Genomic DNA, 23,255 nt, shown 5'->3' with positions numbered 1-23,255 from the left:
GTGTATACGTCCTCACTAGGAACAATATCCATTGGTCTAACACATTAGGGGAGCTTACTACACAGCCCCTCAAAGGGAGAAAGGCCACTTTCCTGTCAGGATAGTGGTTTAATAGTATGTTATTGGTTTTACATCCCATGAACTACTTTCATGGTTTTTTGAGATGCCGAGGTGCCAGAATTTTGTCCTGCAGGAGATTTTACGTGCCTGTAAATATGCAGACACAGGGCTGACGCATTTAAGCACCTTCAAATCTACCAATGGACTGAGCCAGGATCAATTCTGCCAACAACTTAACCCTCTGAGCCATTCAGACCATTGGTCTAATTGTAATGATTCTTGTTTGCAGGGGCCTAAAATCTAGGTCGATAGCCCCAGGTCTAATTGAAAGCTTTTATTGTCCCTCTGTTGGTAATTAAAGCTGTGTTGAATTTTGGGAGTGACGCTACAATGAATTAATTTCAGCCAATAGCGGTGTTCATTCTGCCACCTACTTAAGAAGATGTAATTCGTTCAGTGATATTTTATTATAAAAGTTACTTTACTTCTTTCTAATTCAACTTTTTGTTTCACAACACACCCACATAAGGAGGTCTTATGGCGACGATGGAATTTAACAGGGCTAGGAATGGGAAGGAAGCAACCATGGCCGTAACGAAGGTACAGCCTCGTGGTATGAAAACCGAAATGGGGATCGAACCCACCGTCTCCTGAATGCAAGCTCACAGCTTCAAAATCCAAACTGCATAGCCAACTCAGTAATATACTTATTAGGGTGGGCGGGTTGCTCCTCGGCATTAGCAACTTCTATCTCTCCTTCATGCAATACAAGGTAAGATACACAAGATGCAAGTTCCTAAACCGTATATTTCAACCTGACAGACAATGCTGAAGTTTTACATGATAAATGACTTTCACGTAAAAATTAGAAAATGTGAATGGCCCTAAATGACTACTGGAAATATCGCCTGTATGCCACACACTACCACAGTTTTCAACGTTACCATATTTACTTGCGCAAAAAAAGCCCCCATATTTCTGGTCAGGAAAAAAAAATTTTACCTTGCATAGCAGACCCAAAATACATGTAACTAATGATGCACGTTTACTAAAAGTTCCTTTTACTAGGCATTGTATAATGGGAAATGATCAGGTTATTGCTATTTTTGATACAGTATTCCTTGGACGTTCTTGCATTAAATATGGGGAGTGTACAATACGAACTGCTGTTACAGTAGGTTACTCTGTGGGTGACAGTACAAGAGACTGCATTCTTTCATAACCAGGAGAAGGGGTGTGGCTAGCTGCTGTCACAAAAGTAACTGAAATTCCTGCACCAAGGCCGCTTTCCAAGCCAGCCACCTACCTTGAGCCATCCCTCTCACTCGTCTTTGTTAGTACGTTTTATCAGGCAGGGGGTGTTTAGTCAGATTACAGTAACCCGCTGGTAGTCAGAGAAAGTTATATAATCAAAATTAGTTGTGTACTACTGTGAGTGGTAACGTTAATACCAGTAAGCGTAAAAGTTATTCTGCTTCTTTTAAACTAAATGTTCTTACGTTTTCCGATAACAATGGAACGCGGGACACCGCTGTGAATTCGATGTTCAACCGAACATGATCAGATATTGGTGAAAATAAGAAAAACTAATGGAAGCAAAAAAACAATGTTAGGTCTTGTTGCAGACCCCAAACTGATAAATATTCTGAATTGGATAAGTGTTGGTGTGAGAACAGGAAACCAAGAACAGCGGCAACAGAGTGTCTCATGACACAGGAGGCAGTTCAGTGACCTTCACGACGGTGATGAATGAAATACAACAGGTAAATGGAATTTATTCGTATTTTGAAACTTTCTCCCCTAATAATAATGCATCTACTTTTAATTTTAAAAGAAGAATACCTCGAACTGTATTTTCTGTTCATTTCAGACGCAGTGAACATGAAATTTCTGTAAATCCATCAAATGGTGCGGAACCCATCACGATGCAGTATTTCTCATGCCGAGACTATCTTTCAGGAGTTGAAACAGTCTCTCTGGCTAACTCATAAACCGCCTGGGTTGTATCCATTCCCAGCAAACCCCCCCCAACAAGCTGCAATACCTCATCACTGACACCAGCGACCCAGCTGAGGGATGTTGACCATACGAAACCTTCAGTCATTGAAGGCTTTGACCCACCATACCATAGTTCTACAAGGTAAAGCCGAATCCCCAAATGCCGCACAAAGACCTTCACAACATAGCCATGCTGTATGGCAGCAGGCACTTTCAGAATCCATCTGCGTCGTTCACAGATGTTAACCATTCGACCGGTCTCCCACAGACAGCGCTATTTATTGCAGAACAATGTCTTCACATAGCGTTCAAAGGACAAGTCTTTTATGCCAGGTAGATTAGGTACCAATAACGTGTGCATATGGAAGTAACACCGATATATACTCATCTGCACAAAAATTGGCTGACAAGGAAATATTTAATTTCACACATTCTCAAAATGCAAAGATATTTGTATGGACAGCTGGTGGCGGAAGAGATGACACTTTGAATCCTATTGCCTGCACAGTATGCTCATCCTATTTCAAAGAAGAGGATTTTGAAAGAAAGTCATCTGCTACTGTTCGGTTGAGTACATACAACCGTTTACCACTAATAAAGAAAACAGCCCTTGTACATACTATACAAAGTGCGCCAGGAATTCATAATTTTGACATGACTCAGCACAGTACGTTCAGTAGTTCAAGGAAAACCAAAGAAAAGCTAATGTATTACGAACATGTAGCAAGTAGACCAGCTTCATCCAGCACATGCCATGACAGTTTCAAACTCTGCATTTTTCATATTTTCATGGAATGTGGCAGCCCTGTTACCGGACACAATTAGAGTTCTAGCAGAGACGTTATAGAAATTGTCTTATCACTGTAGACATAGATGATCATCCCTTTGAACTTGCAGCGTGGACCAATGTTGCCGGAGGCATCTGCATTTTTATTATCAAGATTTGGAAAAAATCTTAACTCTTCCGTACCTTTGATGCAACACATAGGTTAGCGATTGACGACGGCGAGGCTCTGACGTCACAATGCACTACACGAGGCTTGTCAACTTTGAATTACCTAAACATGCGGACAAGACTACTGGCAGTGTTCTACATTTGTACAGCAAGAAAATGGTGTCTGAGGCGTAAGCTCCTCTCTGCAGCTGCGGTTTAAGCAAAAACACAATAGTTTAAATAGAGCCAAACCAGCCAAGAACATTGGGTCCAAGAACTTCCGGAAAGAAACTCAGAATGGAGAAGAGGGTTTTTGAACACAGATTCTTTCCAACAGGATGCTGTACATGTGTTTTATGAAAGAAAACATCTGACCATTGCCAAACAACACAAATCTCCTGGAGAAGCTCTGAAATTTTAAGGCAGGACACTTCACTTAGGAGTACCCTACGAACTTAAGGTTCTGATGATGGTAACAGTTCTGATACTGGAAGAGGCTCTCAGATGAGTGGCGTATTCCCAAAATACCAGTATTACCTCAAGTATAGCGTATTAAATATTTGTACGAATCCTGTTTTGTTTTTTAGTGTACATTTTGGTTACTGTCAACTGGCAATTATCATACGGGAGTTATATTTTTTATACTTGTATATATTCTTAGTGCATTATATGTATTTTAATGTTTTACTTTGAATATCAAGTTGAATTCTTTAAAATAAATCTCTAATGCACGATACTTGACAGATATGAGGCGGCCTTCGTAGGGTAACGAGATGTGGCAACACCTAACATCTATGTCAATCCCATTCTAGTTTTATATAAAAAAATACTTCAAATTAACAGGACAGTTGCTAAAAAAAAGAAGCACATGTTATAGCATTAGCTCCTCACAGGTATATTTTTCTCAGAAACAGCTGAACATACAGATAAATTTGTTGCAGCTATCTACAGGGTTTTTATCTACATGGGATCTGAATTATATTGTTCCTAGAAAGCCAGTGTTGTAAGCAACAGAAATGTAATTTAAAGGAGAGTGAAAAAGTTTTGTTCACTAAGTTTTATTTGTTCTTACAGACACTAAAACATGGCCCTACAACATTATTTCTGAAAAAAAAAAAAAAAAAAGTTTTGTATATTATACTGTTGAAGTGCATTTTATTTCACAAAATTGCACTTAAGACAATTTGTCGGGCTGTAAATTATAAAATAACGTCATTATGTGTCGCTTACGATAAAACATTTGCAATTCTTCGCACCTGTGTAGCTTTATTTACGTCACTTAAAACCTTAACTCTGTAAAATTATCGAGCAGTTTTAGGCTACTTCACAGTCATTACTAGAGCCCGGATTTCCATGCAAATGCATGTTCCTAAATAAGCTGGTTACACTTCTGAAACTTTGCAAATATTTGTTTCACGACTAATCAATTCCAAAGAACTGTACTTTTTCAGTGCATGTTTGCATGTTTTGGCCTTTTTGGGGAAAAAAATTCATGCATAATGCATATTTTGAAAAATTTGGACTTAATAGGGAATAATTGGACATTTCTTCTGACTTTGATGCATATATTATGTTAACTTGTATGATAGTGCCTTTTTTTGAACATGGGTTTGCAGATTTTGGGACCGTACGTCCACGTTATTTGTCTATTATTGAGAAAAAAAATGTATTCCTAGTATACAACCAAAGTTAGAAGCATAGAGGTCCTATAATCCAGTTAGCCAAGCACTTACCCGTCGTCTGAATAAACATTAACATAAGCGGAAGACCCCGCGTCAACCGCTCTAATCCTTGGAAATGTGGTGTCCCAGTAACTGAACTCTGAATTTTGAATTACTGAATGCAATTTCCTTTTTTTTGGTCTACATTAGACGAAAAAATCAAAACTTGAATCACACTACTGTGATGCCGTGTTACTGAGATAGCAGCTTACAAACCTCTGTTTTGCACTAAATCCTATTTTGCTTTCCTGGAATTTCTTATTCCAAACTATCACTGTTCACAGGTCTGAGGCCAAAATAATTGAGAAAAGAAGGGAGTTGGAGAGGCAGCAAGCTTACACGCTTCAAATTGTAATTTAGTGTTGTTGTCATGCCACCTGTAAAAAGGCTACGAAGAGACCTTGCGTATGGATTGAGGAAAGGTGTTTGTAAGTTAATTTTTGGAAAGATATAACTTCAGATATACTTCGTCCTAAATGTCTTCATTGAACTTGTCACTTCTTGTGACGTAGAAAGATAATTTTCTGTGTCTAGGAATGTTCTGCCAGATAAACGAATGAACTTAAATGAAGAAAATGTGGAGAAATTAGTTTTTTACAATGTTTCAAAAGGAAGTGAAAATATAGTAATGTTGAATGGAATTTTGATAGTTCACATTTTCCAGTTTATTGTGCATGTCCTGTTATTTGATAGTGTATGAATGCATGCGTATTTTGAGATTTCATAGCGCACGGAAATCCGGGCTCTAGTCATTACGCACTGTAGTATAACTGTTCTAGTTATCAAACTAGGTATTTAACGCTATTTTACGCTGTAATTCCTAGAACTGTCAGTCTTTCACCACCTCGCAAGTAATACCTTTGCTCTCACCGCTGACCTTCAGTTCAGTCAAGTTTTGACAACAGTGGAAACGATACGTGTGCATTTATCTCGATGGAACTCTAGGAACCCGAAGCTGGTTGACAAAGTCAACCGCGCGCCTGGTCATGCAAGTAAAATTTATGTCTAAAATTTCCTTTCCTCTGTACTTTTTGGGTAATTAGGCAAAGTCAGGCATAATTGCATGTAGAATACTTCCATTTTAGGTCTCGTTTTGTCAATGATGAAGATATACCTGATATTTTGAGCCAGTTGCCCGATGAAATAGAAGATTCTGCCTCGGACTTTTCGGATGGGGTGGAGGGAATTATAAACTTATCAGATCACGATCATAACAGTGATACGTAGCAGAACGCCGATTGTTACAGTGAGACCCATGAAGATAATAACGAAAGGAAATTTATCTTCGGAAGATATGAAGGAACAATGTGGTCTACGACGGACTTTTCAAAAATTACTTCGTGGGTAAAAGCAAGCAATATTTTAAAAATACCACCAGGACCGAAAGGGGAGACTAGGAAGGTATCAACATAAATTGACTTTCATGCAATTGATAAATGCTGAGATGGTCAAACTATTATACTGGACGAATTTGTTCATTTCTAGGAAGTGAAATACAGCCGTGAGTGTGATGCTAAATTTGCGAACCGCAGTGAAATTATGACACTGCTCGTGGGATAATGTGTGAAAGATTTCTTGGACATGGCAACAAAGTTTACTTTTTGTCCAGTCATTTTTTTCTATTATATCTGATCATTTCATTGTATAATTGTGGAAATATTAAAATATGACCATTATTTAAATTTAATTGTGTATCTACTGCTTAACTCATTTTACATACGCGCAGTATTGATGTCCGTATCAAAATTCCTTCACGTGTACATGATTATCCATTTTAAGTACATTCATATTAACCACTAATATAAGTTTTTAATTTTATTTGGACAAAAACATTGAAATGAAAAGATAAAACGCCATTAATGAAATGTTTATGCGATTGGAAGCCTGTAAACGACTGGAAACGTAACTGGTTGACAAAGTCAACAGTGCCGCCCGCTAGTGTGACAAATTAGCGCGCCCGGTCTAGGGTTAGATATACTTACACAAAGTAGTGTATAATTTAATCAAGAAGATAATTGAGACATATTCCTTCAGAAATGGACAACTGATTATAGAGTAAAATACCAACACTATTAAAATCAGTGGACATTCAAATTGATGGCCAACACTGAAAAATGCACATTGCCTTTAAATGGATTTCTTGTCCGGCTCTATGGCTAAATGGTTAGCGCGCTGGCCTTTGGTCACAGGAGTCCCGGGTTCGATTCCGGCAGGGTCGCGAACTTTAACCATAATTGGTTAATTTCGCTGACAAGGGGGCCGAGTGTATGTGTCGTCTTGATCATCATTTCATCCTCATCACGACGCGCAGGTTGCCTACGTGTGTCAAATCATAAGACCTGTATCTGGCGAGCCGAACATGTCCTCGGACACTCCCGGCACTTAAAGCCATACGCCATTTCATTTCAGTGGATTTCTTGAATGAAGTTAATCATCTTCATCTGTCTGAGGTAGGGTGTCTTCAATATTGGATTCTCTGGGGATCATCATGAATTCACTAAGGTCTATGGTCTTAAGATCACAATCTCTCCAAATCTTGGAACTTCTGATATTATTATTATTATTATTATTATTATTATTATTATTATGAGTAGTAGTAGTGGTAGTATTAGAGGCACATGAAAGAGCATTACTGTTATAGGAAGGCATTCAGGTTATCTTCTTGATCTGTACAACAGCCGCTGATGTATGTTTGATTAGGCAGTTGCCAGTGCTGATGGAGGTTGACTTAAGCCTTTTGTAATCCAAATTTAAAGACTATTTCATTGGAATTCTTGTGAATTACCTCTGTTTTTATCCTAATTTGCATGCTGCTCCATCATTTGTAGTGGAAGGGGTGACTGAGCAACCAATTTTCCAGTCTTCAAAGTTAGCGTGGTGAACAGTAAACTTGTAAGGTCTAATAATAATAATAATAATAATAATAATAATAATAATAATAATAATAATAATAATAATAATGTTGGCTTTAGGCCCCACCAACTACTTTTATGGTTTTCGGAGACTCAGAGGGGCTGGAATTTAGTCCCGCAGAAGTTCTTTAATGTGCCAGTAAATCTACCAACATGAGGCTGACATATTTGAGCACCTTTAAATACCACCAGACTGAGCCAGGATCAAACTTGCCAAGTCGGGGTCAGAAGGCCAGCGCCGCAACGGTATGAGCCACTCAGCCCGGCATTATAAGGTCTAGGTTGGGTTCTTGCCAGACTAAAAACAGTTCACCATTGTTAAGGATGATTCTCTTGTATGAATGTATCAACTATTGAATGAATTGAAACTGCTGGCATGTACAGTGTGACCTGGCAACAGGAGTGTCGTTTTAATTGTATGTTTTGAGATCCTGCAAGGAGCTTATGGATCATGGCTAACATCTAGTACTTATTTTGACCGGGACAGCTATTACAGTAGAGAAAAAGACTACTTTTACTTGGAATGCGACTAAACACAGAGGTTAAAGACAAACATGGCTGTGCAAATTTCGTTTACCCGTCTATTGCCCTATGTTTCATCTCATGCATAGCAGAATCCATTCTGAGTGGATACTTTACACAGCAAAATTAAAAATGTAATTTGGAAGAGAGAGAGATAAGAACACGCTTTCTCCACAAGGTGTGTTGAGCACATTTTGCAAGTCAAAAGCACACAGAAAATTATCTTGCTTTACATTTTGATCCTTGAATAAGTTGGCTTTGCAATCCTCTTTAAGCTTCTTGTGAGCTTTGTATTCTGACCTTTTTCATGAAGATTTCCTTCACCTAAATACTCACTTTCTCACATTTCCCATAAGGCTGGATGTCTCTTACTATAGACTATCCAGCTGCCATTTTTATTAGGGGGTGCATATGATAAATGCATAAGGCACGATAACAATCTGTCACATTGATATTACGGTCATCTTACAAAATTCTGCTGGTAAGAAAAAAGAAGGCTGTGGTTACGATGGCATTAAATTTTTTCAATTTCTTAAGACGTTTACACGCAATCTACACTTACGATACTTTGCCAATATGTGCGGATCATCTTTTTCAGTATATTTCTGACAACCTCATTTTTCAACAAAGTAGCACTTACGGACAATATTTTGATAAAATAATCTAATAAAATATTAGATGTACAGAGCATACACCACAATGCATTAATTCCTTGTTTGAAACTATACAATCTAAAATAAAACAAATAAAGTTAGGCATTTTTATCATTTTCTACTTCACTCGAAATAGCATCAATCTCTGTTACACCACCACCTGTTTGACATTTATCAAGTTTCATGTTTATTGTTAGAATTAAATTCGGTACAAATTCACTATGTGCAGCAAAAGTTTTATAGCATCATAATGGATTTGAAATGTTACAAATGTTATGTAGAGGAGAGATGTGTTTACAGTGAGAGCCAGGGACGCTCCCAACATCCCCTAGAAGTATAGTCCGTGCACCTTTTAGCGATATTTCTTTGTACGGGTAGGAGGAGTAGGGAGGGAGATCTCCGGTTCCAGTAATACTGCCAACTGAATGGAAATTAAATCTGAATTGAATGAATAATATAATCGATCGATATGAATATTCAAAACCTTTAGTATCTTAAGCCAACAACAGTGTCATACACACATAACATTTCTCGATGCGAATCTTGTTCCCAGCATGAATTCTGTAGTTTGGCTTTGCTGTATAAAAGACAACAGTACTAGTACGTAAAGTGTACGCCAGATGTCGCACAGCGATTCATAGTTTGCCAATACGAATCTCTAAGATACTCTATTCAGCACTAGGGTGTCCACGTATCGCTAAAAGGTGCGCGTACGATACATTTACTGTTATAACCTAATATAATTTATCACAGACCATTATTCATTGCACAAGCAACGTTGTAGCATTTCCTTCAGATGAGATAAAATCAGATATGACATTCCCAGCAATCAAGTGAAATGCATTCCATTACCAACCCGCACACAATAAGAACACAACTAAATGGAATCTGTAACAAAACAATGTACAATACAGACAAATAGCTTTGTCACTAGCAAGCACGATAAACTACTTCAGCCTTTTGAATGTGCTGCTCGGGTATAGTGCGCATTGGTATCACCCAAATATCACTATAAAATGTGTCACAAATGGAACATAATAATTGCTTTTACACATAAAGTGAAAATTTTTTGGCAAATTAAGAAATATTTGATTTTTGGAGAGTATTATGTATACGTACTTAACCACTTTACAAGTACATTTGGTGTTGCGCTCACAGTGACACACGTATGTCTTGTCTTACACTTTCAACAATTTCGTGTTTGATATCTGTGTTCACTGAAGTTCTTTGCTTTCGTTTCATTGCTTCACTTTTCAATGACATCATTTCATGAATTGTATCGCGATATACAATATTTAATAGGCGACAAAATGGTATGGCCAATGTACATAAGAAAAATTCAGTGGACTGGTGATTTATTGGTCCAGGGATCGAGCTACTTTCGTTCGAACAGAAATAAAAATATTTATTGGTCCAGGGATCATGCTATTTTTCTGTTGACCTCCATTTTGCTGTTTGAACTGGCCACTCTAGTCATATGGACAAAGATAATGAGAATCTACAGACATAGCACTCCCATTCCACGGTGCTAGCCCTGGACCTGAAGAAAGTAACAAAAGACGGCACCAGCAGCGAATGGACAAGGATAATGAGAATCCACAGACATAGCCCACCCATTCCACGGTGCTAGCCCTGGACCTCAAGAAAGTAACAAAAGACGGCACCAGCAGCGGAATACGACATAAACCAGTCATGTCTACAAGCCTTAAGTATGTTTTCATATTTCTCAAATAACGATGGTATTTCTTAATTTGCCACAGATTTTTCACTTGATATGTGTAAAAGCAATTGTTATGTTCCATTTGTGACAAATTTTATAGTGATATTTGGGTGATACCTATGCACATCATACCCGTGCTGCTCTCACTGTACAGAATGGTAGAGGCCTAACAACCGCTTTGCCGCCCTAACCTCGGGGCATGCGCCCTCAGACCCCCTTTGCTTGATCCCAGTCCAATGGTTCTGTCACAAACCTAACCAATCCTGACCAATGGTTTTGTCATTACTTCTCGCAGCCCAGTACTCGCTACATTCAGCTGTCAACAAATTAATTTAAAAACCACCTAATCTATATCTAATTTTTTGCCTTCGGCGAAATTAAAAATACACAGAACAAGTTTTGACCACTTAGTGGTCATCTCCAGCTGTATATAAATAGCTTAGATGTAATGGAGTAGCTACCATAGGACTATTGCAAGTCGCATCCTTTCACCAAAATCTAAAGAGCAATATCTGCAAGTCAAAGAGTCAACACGGCCTTTTACCATAACCTAAAGAGTAACACTGACGGAAGATACTCAATACAAAAACCTGTGACTGGTATATACTGTACATAGACTTTTTATACAAACCCAAGTGTTTTTTTATAAAAAGTGCCTCATCACCATAAATATTTTAAATATGTATATTTGTAAATACGTTTTTTTAAACACAATTGTAGACGCAAATTTTAATTTAAGTATCATTCACACATATTACCCCCCCCCCCCCCTTTTTCATTTAGAGCACCTAGAGCAACAGTTTTTAGGATCCCATGGGACATAGCTTTAAGGTTTAATGTGCTTACTATCCAAATGTTTTCATCTAAGCTATTTATATACAGCTGAAGGTGACCACTAAGCGGTCGAAACATGTTCTGTGTGTGCTAATGTATTTTTAATTTTGCCAAAAGCAAAAAATAAAGTATCAATCAGGTGGTTTTTAAATTAATTTGTTGATTGTACTCATCGATACCGTCATGAAGTGGACAGCTTGCAATACATTCAACTGCGTGCGGAACGACTGTCGTTTGTTTACACGCTTGGGTTTTTCTTGGGAAGGATGTTGTGAAGCGGTACTCAGAGCTGCCAACCTCTGTACCGAGAAACTAATGAGCGAGGTGCTTCGATAGCTGGTGATGGTGATTGTTACACGACTGATCTGGACTGGTTCTTGCCGTGTGGATGGTTAGGATAGGATCTGGACAAGACCATTGGTGTGGATGGTTAGAAGCCACGAAGCAGCCCTAGGTCCCTAGTTTCCTGAGAAAACAAGACTGGTCTGGACGGAAGGCGAACGGTCTGGACGGTTAGGATTCTTGCTGCGGATAAGACGATTTGTCTGGATGGTCAGAAGCTGCGAAGTGGCCCTAGGCCCCTAGTTTTATGTGGAAACATGATGGGTCTGGACTGGTTCTTGCCGTGCAGACAGTTAGGATAGGATCTGGATAGGACCGTTGGTCTGGGCGGTTACAAGCTGCATTGTTATTTTACATGGTGTTTTTTGATTGTGCTTTTATTCAACCGAGTTGGTAATTCAATGTATTTATCAGCATTGATGCCAATGACATCACATTCCGTTCACGTTGAACAATGAGAATGCAGGAAGCTACTTTAGCCATGGACGATGGCGGCTGCTGCTCTTTATTAGGTTCTAAAAGTAAATTTACTTCTGGGGGCGGGATGGTGGGTTCCTAGACATCGCAATGAATGCATCTCTCCTCTAAACGGAATTCCAAGTAAGATTTGCATTATTTTCACTTCCTTATAATGTTATAAATTTTGGGCTGCAGGACGTAAAGTTATACCATTTTGTCCCTAGCCAGACCTACGACTGTCACTAGCCGTCACAAGTTTGTTAAGTTCAAAAGTTGGCAGCCTTGTGCACTGCACTATCACGTCCACAGAGAGAAACAAACAACAGTGCAATCACGTGTAGATGCCTGCGCTGAAAAAGTGCTGCAGTAACTGAACTTTTGCCCTAAATTCTACTGTATATCCTATATCTCCTGTATGTCCTATTCTTTGCTGTAGAATGTCATAACTCAGACATACAAGTCCAATGAGTAAATTAATTACCCTGTAACTCTTACCTCTGTACGACTGTCATACGAACATTAAATAGACAAGATTTTTCACTTCCTGGTTTGGTACATTCAACAGTAAGACATATTAAGACAACAAACAATTTCTTCAACCAGAGCTTTAATATCGTTTTCTGTATTTCTCTACACATGAGGTTGTTTCATTCAATTCCTGGATACATGTATGGATTATTTGAAACAAAAACAAATTATTACAAGTGAAACAAAAACAAATTGTTTTTACATTGCACTGACACACGTAAGTCATATGGCGACAATAGGAGAGGAAAGGGCTAGGAGTGGCGAGTGGCCGTAATCCTAATAAGGTACAGCCCCATCATTTGCCTGGTGTGAAAATGGGAAACCACTGAAAACCATCTTCAGAACTGCCGACAGTGGCGTTCGAACCCACCGTCTCCCGAATACTGGACACACTTGCCGCACTTAAGACACTGCAGCTATCCAGCTCAGTATACATTGAAACAATTCACATTTAAATCCCCTAATGCTTTAACATCGCACTAGAGTACTATTAAAAAAAGTTAGTGTTCTGGCAGTTCCCACCATGGTAGTAAGGGATGGGAGTTACTATGGCAACCAGAACATGCCTCCAGTTTAAACCAATCCCAGCGAGATAAGTTCTCTCCCTTTTCCTACCCTCTCTGTCTTCAAGTCCCATGAGGAGGCCGGTCCCAAGTTCGACACTGCCAATTGGTATACCGTAGCTAATGTGGCCGTGCTATATAAGTGTCTGCTTTAATTGATGTCATCTGTATAGCGTGTTTTTGAAATCAGCTAAACATTTCTAGTGCTATTATGTTCATGTTAATAATAAGTGTATCGTTATCAAGACTGGCATTTTAGTGCAGAGTAAATTTTACATAGGCCTAGTATAATATTCATAAAATGTAATTTCAGATTTTTCTCGAAAATTGGTAATGCAATGTTTCCAGGTCTAGCATTAAGTCAGCAAAATTGGAAAATGCCTTGAAAAGTTAATTGAAGTATAACACGTGTTACCAGCACCCTCGAAATTATATTATTGGTTTCTTAAAAATATAATTCTATATTATTCTTCTTTGCTTCCTTCTCATAAATTTGGTATTTTGGACAAAGCATGTGGGATTTTAGAAATTAAGAATCGTGACCTGTGGTTAGAATACCAAAAGTTTTGTTTTTGCTTCAGATTTCAGTAAAAAGATGCCCCATAACTAACGATTGCAACTTTAAAGACACTTAAAACTACAAGGTGAAAGTTGGACTTTTAATTATCACAACTTGCTACAATTATAGCTGGCATCATAAATTGTGCCGACGCCTATGGTAGGGTCCGAACAATTTCGGTTTATGTATAAAAAAATCTCAGATATTTCTCCCATCCTCACCCGGAGTTGAACCCAGAATGTTGAGCAGGCCAGTCGAAGTGCTATTCTGCTGCTAAAATCTACCTAAAAAAAACAAAATCTTCCATAGACTAAAAAAAGCCTCTGAGGGAGGGGAACCATGGGGTATGTCTTACGATTTTTGACATGATAAAATTACAGCTGAGGCACCTTGGAATAATAGCAACAATAATGTTAGTCTAAGACTCTCATGGTCCCCGCACCTGCATACTTTCCGCAGTGCCTGGCACAGAGCGAGAAGCTTTGATTGTAGTTCTAGTAACTCCAGCCAGGTCATGTGGCAACACAGTGCTCCCACGCCTTTGCTTGGTGCCCCGTGCTGTCAGAACACGCACATTGTTTTAACCCCTTAACTGGGTACTACATTCTCCACATACGTAACCTGCCGTGGGTACTTTTTCCCCCACCTTGTGATATTTAAATATTTCCTTCATAAATGTGTACACAATTAGTTTGATCTAATACGTTAGTAATTATTATTCTTCAATAATGTGATACTAACATTATTCACATTGTTATGAATCCAAATGTGTTACTAACATTATTTAAATTGTTCTGAATCAGGATGATTAAAGGTTTTGTAGATTGTTATCTGTGTGATATAGGCAGAAACAAGGTGTTACACACAAAGCCTTTTCACAGTCAGGACACCAGTATGATGTTTACTTCCTCTTCCCTTGGGACCAACACACAATACACCTTCGGAGAGGTAGCCGATCTACTTTACGTTTGGGAGCCATGCTTCGCGACATAAATGGCTGCTCAGGAACTTCCTGCAAGGAGCCAAAACAAATGCATTTCACGAAGCTGTCACAGCTCTAAAAAACAATACACAGCGTGATTTCGTGGAAAACATATCAACTAATGCGATAGATTCCATGGACACGCCGTATGCCTTCACCATCAAGATACATACGTGATTGATAACTTTTACGATCGACTAATGCCGTCGTACCCACTGTAGAAGCCCAGCGCGAAAACGTCTAAAGACGTCATACCCACTTAAGGGGTTAATGGGACTGTAACACATTGAAGGTTTGATGGAAAGTAGTAGCCAGGGCCTTATTTAGGGTGTGAAAATTAGAAACAGAAAACCAATGCCAATGGCGGGACTCGAACCCACCATCAGCTGAATGCAGGATCTCGGCGATGGGACCCTGACTACATGGCCAACTCTTTTAGTATTTAAATTTTAAATAATCTTTTGACAATATTCCAGCTATCTCTAAAACTTAAAACTTACAAAACTAGCATTATCAATGTTTGTTTTAAGTGGCCCTTAAATAGGCCTAGCTCAAATTTATTCTGCAGCCAACTCCGGGATGAAATCATTTTCTACAACAGAAATCTTTCTGCTGGATGTGCTAGTTAGATATCATACTTATTGCCACCAATTTTAATACCACTAAATAAAGGCATAATTCAATAGTTCTAAAATTTAAAATTAAGAAAATTCTTTACCATCAGGGCAAGCTCTAAACTACAACTGAGGAAACAATAGGCTTGCTTAGAGTAATAAAAATATCTACTGCAATGTCCAGTAATAAACACTTTATAAAATACTGCACCAAGACTGAAAACTACCAAATTTGGATAGTAAGCAAGTTAATATTGAAACAGATACGACAGCTGTAAAGTGACTAATGCAGAATTTAAATATTTCCTTTTCATAAAGGATACAAGCAAATGAAAACAAAAATTTCCATACTTCTCCACTGCAGCAGTCTACAAGCTCCGGTTAAAAACAGATTGCTGTTAAGTATCGGATATTTACTTTCCAGCAAAACACTCCACTCAGTGCAAAACAAACATTTCATCTCAAGAACCACTATTAAAAAAATGAAAAAAACAGACACGCACACCTTTTCATACATTCCACCACAACAATTAATTATCGCACGATAGGCAGTCATAACCATTCACAATTCCATTTTATAAACGACACTGGATGTGGAATTCGGCACCTGTACACAGAGCGGCATCCAAAGGCATGAGCTTCAAAAAGCCATATGTTTGTACCAAACAATATTGTGTCATAAAATATTAATCTGGCCCCGCTGTTAGATTAAGAGATAAAATATCACATTACAGACGACAGAACATACCTACTTTAGAAACGCAGTAATGACTTCAAGGGTCTGTTGTACATCAAACATGATAGGGCCCATCTACAGTCTTTACTAACAATCATAACACCAAATTTAGTTTCAATTACGATTGGTGGAATCAAATTACACTATAAAATAACACTTGAAAACGTGCTTGTATGGAACAGACGGACACCGCATGTGATGAAAGACGCATTCCCCATAACCTTATTTCAAACCATTTCCGAATGTGAAACGGGAAAATAGCGAAAATGAGAGTACAAAAGCTCTGCTTCCCAACGGGCCAACGAAACCTTAACACATACGAAAGGAAATACATTTGCTCACACTGACAATAGCAACACAAGTATCCAGTGAAATATGCTTGAACGGTGTAGTTCCCTAGATTTTCAACGTGCTCTTCCAGTGTAAGCACATACAATCACAGTTGTAAAAATCACGAGTGTAGAGCCTTACCTTCCCGTGCCTTAGGATTATCCACAGTTTTAACATTTTGGGCATCTTTGATACCCTTCCTAGCAGCAGGGGCGACCTTTCCTTTAGTTTCAGGCTTTCCCTTATTTTCCTTCTCGGAAAGTTTGTTTTTTTTCTTAGCCTCCTTCTCCAATTCCTGTACTTTCAGCACTTCAAGAGGATCTTCTTCCTCATCTAGAAATAAGGCGTATCGATTCGCCACACCTATTCCGTACGTATTTTCCATCTTTCGGAAAATTCGTAATCTAGCCGACACAAGCTCTTATGATCTTAAGCTACCCAGATGTTCAAAAACCAACACACTTCCAATATGGCGAGTGCGGAGGTTATCCCACGAGGTTTACCGAGATATGAAGAAGGGTGCCTCATGCATTTAAATATTTTGCCTTCCGAAATGTAAAATGTTAAAGAAACACGGATTATAATATAATAATTAACGGTGTAAATTTAATTTATATTTTTAAGGTCATTTTTTTTCTCTTAGTTGCAAAAGTTCATTTTATTTGGACAATATCAAAAATTTTGGAGCTCTTCATACTTTGGCGCGAAACACAGTTGATGCGTAAATTTCAACAATAGGTACTTAATTATGCTGTGTTTGTCTTTTAGAGTAGTTAATTAATGTGCATTAAGGACCTGAGTATGTATAATCGTACATTTTCACCAAACTACAGTTTAATGAAAACATTGAAAGTAATACGAATACGTATTCCTCCCCTTGTTTTTCTTCAACCATTCCTGACCAAGGACAAAACGCGCGCAAATTTGTAAACAGTTATTGGCGGTAACAACATCATCTGGAATGGTGTTAACAGATTACTTGTATTGTGGAGGGAATGTGTTAAGAATTGCCTGAAACTATGGCATTTACTACACCTAAACGTCTAAATACTCGGAGTACAATTGTGGCGAATATAGGTGAGACTAATGCAGAAAACGACTCAACACTCTATCCTTGGAATTGGGGAGAAGAAGCTATGAAAATCGAGTTGAGTCCTGGAAGTTCATGTAGTTCTCCGGAGTACGCCATAAGACAGGAAAATAAACGAGGGAGGCCTAGAGCAGATACTATTACAAACTTAATGGTAGAAGGATCAACATCTCCAAGTGCCATAAAATGCCGCTATTGCAAAAGGGTTTTTCCGAGGGAAAAATCTTTGCAGGCTCATCTAAGGACACACACAGGTAGAGTGGAACATTTTACTAGTCGTTTAAGTGGAAATTTGTCATTTCCTATTCCTGTACAGATTAATTACATTAATTAACACATTATTTGTATAGCCAGGTATAATACTTTTTAATTTTGCTTTCAAATTATTAAGGTTAGGAGGCATGCATGAATGTTTGATGTCCGTGTTTTATCATCATCCGTGAACGCACTGCTGTAATTTCATCACTTCCTTTCAGTCTTTCATTCCAAGATTAGTGCTGAGTGTTCGAATAAATGAAACTTGTTAACTCAAAATATTCATGAAGTAAGTCTTTTTCTTTAACACTTGTCATTCCACCAACAAATAATTCCGAGGAGGATTGAATGCTCCCTGGGAAACTTACTATAATGTTATTTATTTTTTCTATTGCATTTTATATGAACTTCTTTTTCTTGTTTAATTAAACGCTATGTTTGAACTGCTGTTAACCAAATTAGTGGAATAGCTAGGAAACATATTTTCGTTCTGGCCTTGGTTGTGAGCTTTGTACAGTGCTTCTTCTGTCAAAATGTAGCATCCACTGCTTTACAAAGCTCTACATAAACGTTATTCAGAAAACAAAATAACCCGGATGATGAGAAAAGGTAATAACAGGGCATTTTAAGGTGCAGAATGCCAGAAATTGTTGGTGGGTTTTGTATTTGTATATCTTGAAAGGTATTTGTTTTGTTGTGGCATATTATTGAGTGCAATTGCTTTTCTGTACTTCAAAATTGTGTTGTAATGGTATCCAATCCAAGGCTTGGGGCTATTTTAGCCCCAGACTGGCTTTTAAATACACACAATTTCAAGCATCAACTCAATATTGAAGTAATCAGTTTCTACAAATGAAGGAAATGATTTGAGATCACAGGGTTCTGTGGTTACATTGTTTTAAAATCCCTTCAGCTCCTACAAATTTTAACAAATTTCTTTACAGTGCCGGGAAATTTATCTGCTTCCACAACCTTGAGCTTGACAAAATTAGCACCCTTTGAAACTTAACATAGTATGAAACTCTCGTGTATGAAACTTTGAATGAAAATGGCAGCGTTTCCTGCAAGCCTTTAAAGTTCGTTCTGTGGGTTCCCCCTTCTTGAAATACGCTGAGTAAGTGGATTAACTCTTACGTATTTTATTTATTAGTGGAATTATTGGTTCACGACATCCCTCCGCATAAACCAAATTCACGTGTGCGACAGCCCGCAGTCTCAACTCCACAAGGGTTTGGTAAAAGCTATGGAGGAAGAAGTTATTGTTTAACGATAGGGAGAGTTTGACTGTTTGACTAGTGGCCATGTATTGTGACCTTTCGTCACATCCATATTTCTGGATTCTTCAATCAAGTGATAAATATTTCTTCAATCTATCCAGAGATTGGTCAATACAGATGCAGGCACTGCCTCATAATGACTGTGTCGTTGCCGAAGTCTCTGTTTGCTTCAAGGTTTCGGACATCTGGCCATCTGGCGGCAGTTATCTAATTATTATTATTATTATTATTATTATTATTATAAATAAATTGTGAACTTCAACATATATGAACTTAACTGGTCATCTTATTACACACATACATCTTAACAAATTGTTATCTTTCAGAGGTCGGTATGAAAGCCTTTGTTACTAAGGCCGCCGTGATTCCTTTCTCAGCAGCTAGCTGTGTGACTTTCAGCTTTCATACAAGGAAATTATTACATTTCTTGTATACTTCTGCTTCTCTCACTTCACTTGGTTTCATGGTGTAAGTTCAGTAAGGGTCTCACACTTAAAAATACCCTATTTATAATTGAATCTTATAAATCTTACTTTGTATTACATCTAGGAGAGAGAGGTTTTTTATTATCACTGCTGGGAACCAACCCACCTGTCCCAGTTACTATGTTTGTTTTTATAGTAAAATATAAAATGAACAACAGAAACCAATAAAATTCAGTTGTTCACTTCAGTCCGACTTGACTGGTGTAGGGCATGTTCAGGTGAAGAGAGAGTGGGAAATGCGTAGTAAAATGCAAAATACGTCCTGAACACAAGGTTGGATCCAAAAATGATACAGTTGCACTGCTTATGAGTGACGAACAGTACTGCGTAGACAGTGTAGAATGTCATGACTGTGCTGCATCTTCTGGTGAGTAAGTAAACTTAGCAAACAGTGTAACTAGGCCTAAAAACGTTTAAACTTAGCTCTTTTGATAAGGAGTAGGCCCTTCAGAGTGAAAAAGTTTCCATATCGTATAAAGGCAAATATGTACTCTGAAGTCTCGGACATCTATGGTGGAGAGCGAATGACAATACAGGATTGGCCCAGATAATACAGGACGCAAACTTAAATGGACATTTCGCTCCTCGAAGCAGCTGCATGTCTTTTTCTTGTTCTGTCTGGCCAGTGTCATTTGCAGAAGTGCTGCGAACAGTCATATCATACCATTGTTGCCTCATGGCCCGCCGAATTGCAGATATTTGGCAAGGCTATATTGTTGGCCTTTCGGGTACTATTTTCTCATTATCGAGCATTGTACATGAGTGTAAAATGAGAGGTCTCAACACTAGTAAGTCCTCTGTAGGCAATGTGATAAAATTACATCAGAATGGTTTCCCGCCAGAAACAATAACTTCGAAAAAACTGCCGTGGAAGAGAGTTCAACCTTCCAGAACTCCGGACATCATTAAGAAGGTAAAGGCTGCTGTCCTGAAGGAAAATCCACCAACTCAAAGACACTTTGCCAGGCACGCAAGCGCATCTAAAGGAACAGTTTTCTGTGTAGTAAAAGATCTGAATCTGGTAAAGCAGCATAAGGCACTTGGACATTCTTTCAAAGTAAAGGGCGTTAAGGAATGGCTCGCTAATGACAAAAAAGGATACGAAAACTACCTAGCAGGGGATAAATGGCAATCGGTTGTTACCCTGGATGAAGCTTTGGTTTATTTGGATGACACCAATAAGCCCGGGGCAATTTACTATCGCCCAAATGGCCAGAAGGGGCACTCAAACTTTGGCAAGGAAATCAAAGATAAGTTTGCTAGGAGATTCATGGTAATGGCAGAATATTGTACCTGGGGTAAACTCTGAATATTTAGAGTGCCAAAAAAACGTAGATCAATGCTACCTACTTCCAGAAGAATGTCATGGACCCCTATTTTGACGAAGATATCCCTCAGCTGTACAGTGAGGATGCATCAAATGTCTGGATCCACATGGATAAAGTGCACAGTCATACTGCAGATCATCAGTCACTTACTACGAGAGAAAGGAAGCGGAGACGGGTGTCCATGTCATACCCTTTAGTGACATTCCTGTCAAATCCCCTGATGCCTTACTGATGAGATTCCTGTGCCTTTGGTCTTCTGAAAAAGAGGGCTTTCTTCTAGACGTCCTGCCACTATTGCGGGTCTTTGGAAAGTGTGCAAGGAGATATGGGACAATATTACTCATCCTGTTTTCCATCAAAGCCTTCTGCAGTGAGAATTGAGATGTAGGGCAAAAGTCTGTGCCCGTGGCTATCACATCAAGCACAACTGGGTCTGGAGAAATCCAAGCTAACTGGGGCAATCCTCCATAACTTACAAGGTATAACCTACTAGATTATTTCACAATAAAAACAGAAAAAAGAAAATTTTAATCATGTACCGTATGTAGGCCTACGTAAAACCACCAAAGGGGGAAAGTATAACATTCCTTCGTCATTATTATTATTATTATAAATTAATTTACTTATTTTTGTACATTATTATTTTCTAATATACAACCACAGCCTTTAGTTTTCCCTCACTTTATCCATTTAAAAGGAAACTCATAACATAATTTTGAATTTTTTAAAAAAATTATCACTACAAACAGCTTGGGTAGAAAGAATTAAGGTGCTGGGGTAACAACTGACAGCAGTGTCTTGAATGGCAGCTTCTTAAATGCTGTAGTTTTTGCAGGTAAAGAGCTCAAAATTGAAAATCAAATGTGCAGGTATTTCACGAAATGCATCTGCATCAGTAAGCTGGCATTGCATTCTCTTGCAATGAAATTTGAAGAAATAGGTGGAAATAGTCATCTTTTTCTCAAGTATGCTCAAGAGAACGTGCAGTTTGAGTCTATTGAGTTGACAGAAGACAAACTTCGACACAAAATGATGATCCAGCTGTGATCCAAGAGAGTCCAAGCTCTTACGAAGCAACTAGATGCAAAACACCAAACGGGACATTTGTGGAACGAGTGATTGGTGCTGTGGTGGGGGGGCAGACTAAGGACCTGTTCTACAACTGTCAGATCTGTAGGCTGCAGTTTTGCAAACTAGATGTTAAATATTTGCACCCTACCAATGGATTTTAACTACGGTACTGTTATGCGGAAGTTGTAACATTTTTATCGAGTTGGCAATAAGTTTACTGAAAATGTAGGAAGATTAAGCACCTGTTCCATGGTGCTTTCGTTTGTTGAGCACTATTCCTTTTGAAATTGTAATTACTAGGGTCCAATATTAGGCTATAATGTGGAAGTTCAGATGAAGAAAAGAATTAGGACAGAAATCTACACATACGAAGAAGTGTTGAAATTAATTAATTAATTAATTAATTGTACAAAATAAAAAGATGAAAATGTTACCTGGATGCAACGGTTAGGTTCAGGTTATATATGTTATCAAATAATTCCTACCACACAATATAATTTTGTTCTTTGTGTAATACTAATAACGAGAATCCACATTACGGCAAGGATAACATTTATATTTGTAATCAGTGCGATCGTATGCGGCGGAGGATCATTAATTGTATTATTAATTATTCTATTTATTGTAGTTAATTTAATAGGTACTTAGTTTATTTTTCCAAGGCATTGGTAGAATAGTAACTGGCTAGCTTTTATCTCACTTTAGCGTAAATATGTGCTAGTAAATTATTAGGAAGTTAAAGAAGGAAAGATAATGTCAATGTGCTCATTCGAAGAACAAATCATTATGAACAACTTTGTATACCCTTACTCCATATCAGCAGCATGGAGAGATTTGGAATAATAATAATAATAATAATAATAATAAGTTTTTTGGCACGCACTTGAGTTATCAGGAAATGTGTACTAACACCTCTAGTACCCTGCCAACTAAAATTTAGGTTAAAAAAAATTCGGACTAGTGGGACTCGAACCGATAAATAATGGCACGACAGCATGAAGCACTGATGCCATAACGACCATGGCTACCAAGAAAACTTATCGTTGATGTGTTTCTGTGCAAACTTGCAGCAACTTACTAGTATGGGAAGTTTTTAAAAATTCTGTTATAGCTGGGCATGAAGCATGATATATTTTGTATATATATAGATTACATTATAACAAATTATTTTTCATATAGCATCATGCAGATGAATAATCATGATGTGTAGCCATCTTGATTCTTACGGCAGCGTCCCTGATGGGAACAAAGTCGCAGGTAACTGCCTCTCCAACTTTGGTAT

General features: G+C 38.2%; 2 protein-coding genes across 2 annotated transcripts in view; one reads left to right on the top strand and one right to left on the bottom strand.

The window, feature by feature from the left end:
• Positions 1-16,955, bottom strand: part of LOC136864404 (SERPINE1 mRNA-binding protein 1) — a 277,245-nt gene extending 260,290 nt beyond the window's left edge. Inside the window, exon 1 of the mRNA XM_067141348.2 lies at positions 16,609-16,955. Within this exon, the coding sequence (XP_066997449.2) occupies positions 16,609-16,852 (244 nt within the window). The 5' untranslated portion in view covers positions 16,853-16,955. The remainder of the gene's footprint in view (positions 1-16,608) is intronic.
• Positions 16,956-17,463: 508 nt separating this feature from the next.
• Positions 17,464-23,255, top strand: part of LOC136863067 (zinc finger protein 367) — a 43,949-nt gene continuing 38,157 nt past the window's right edge. The window contains exon 1 of the mRNA XM_067139399.2: positions 17,464-17,811. Coding sequence (XP_066995500.2) covers positions 17,487-17,811 — 325 coding nt within the window. The 5' untranslated portion in view covers positions 17,464-17,486. The remainder of the gene's footprint in view (positions 17,812-23,255) is intronic.

This window comes from Anabrus simplex, chromosome 2 (assembly GCF_040414725.1).
Source record: "Anabrus simplex isolate iqAnaSimp1 chromosome 2, ASM4041472v1, whole genome shotgun sequence".
NCBI classification, from domain to species: domain Eukaryota; kingdom Metazoa; phylum Arthropoda; class Insecta; order Orthoptera; family Tettigoniidae; genus Anabrus; species Anabrus simplex.
The sequence above is the reverse complement of the archived record's forward strand: the minus strand, read 5'-3'. Positions and strand labels throughout refer to the sequence as shown.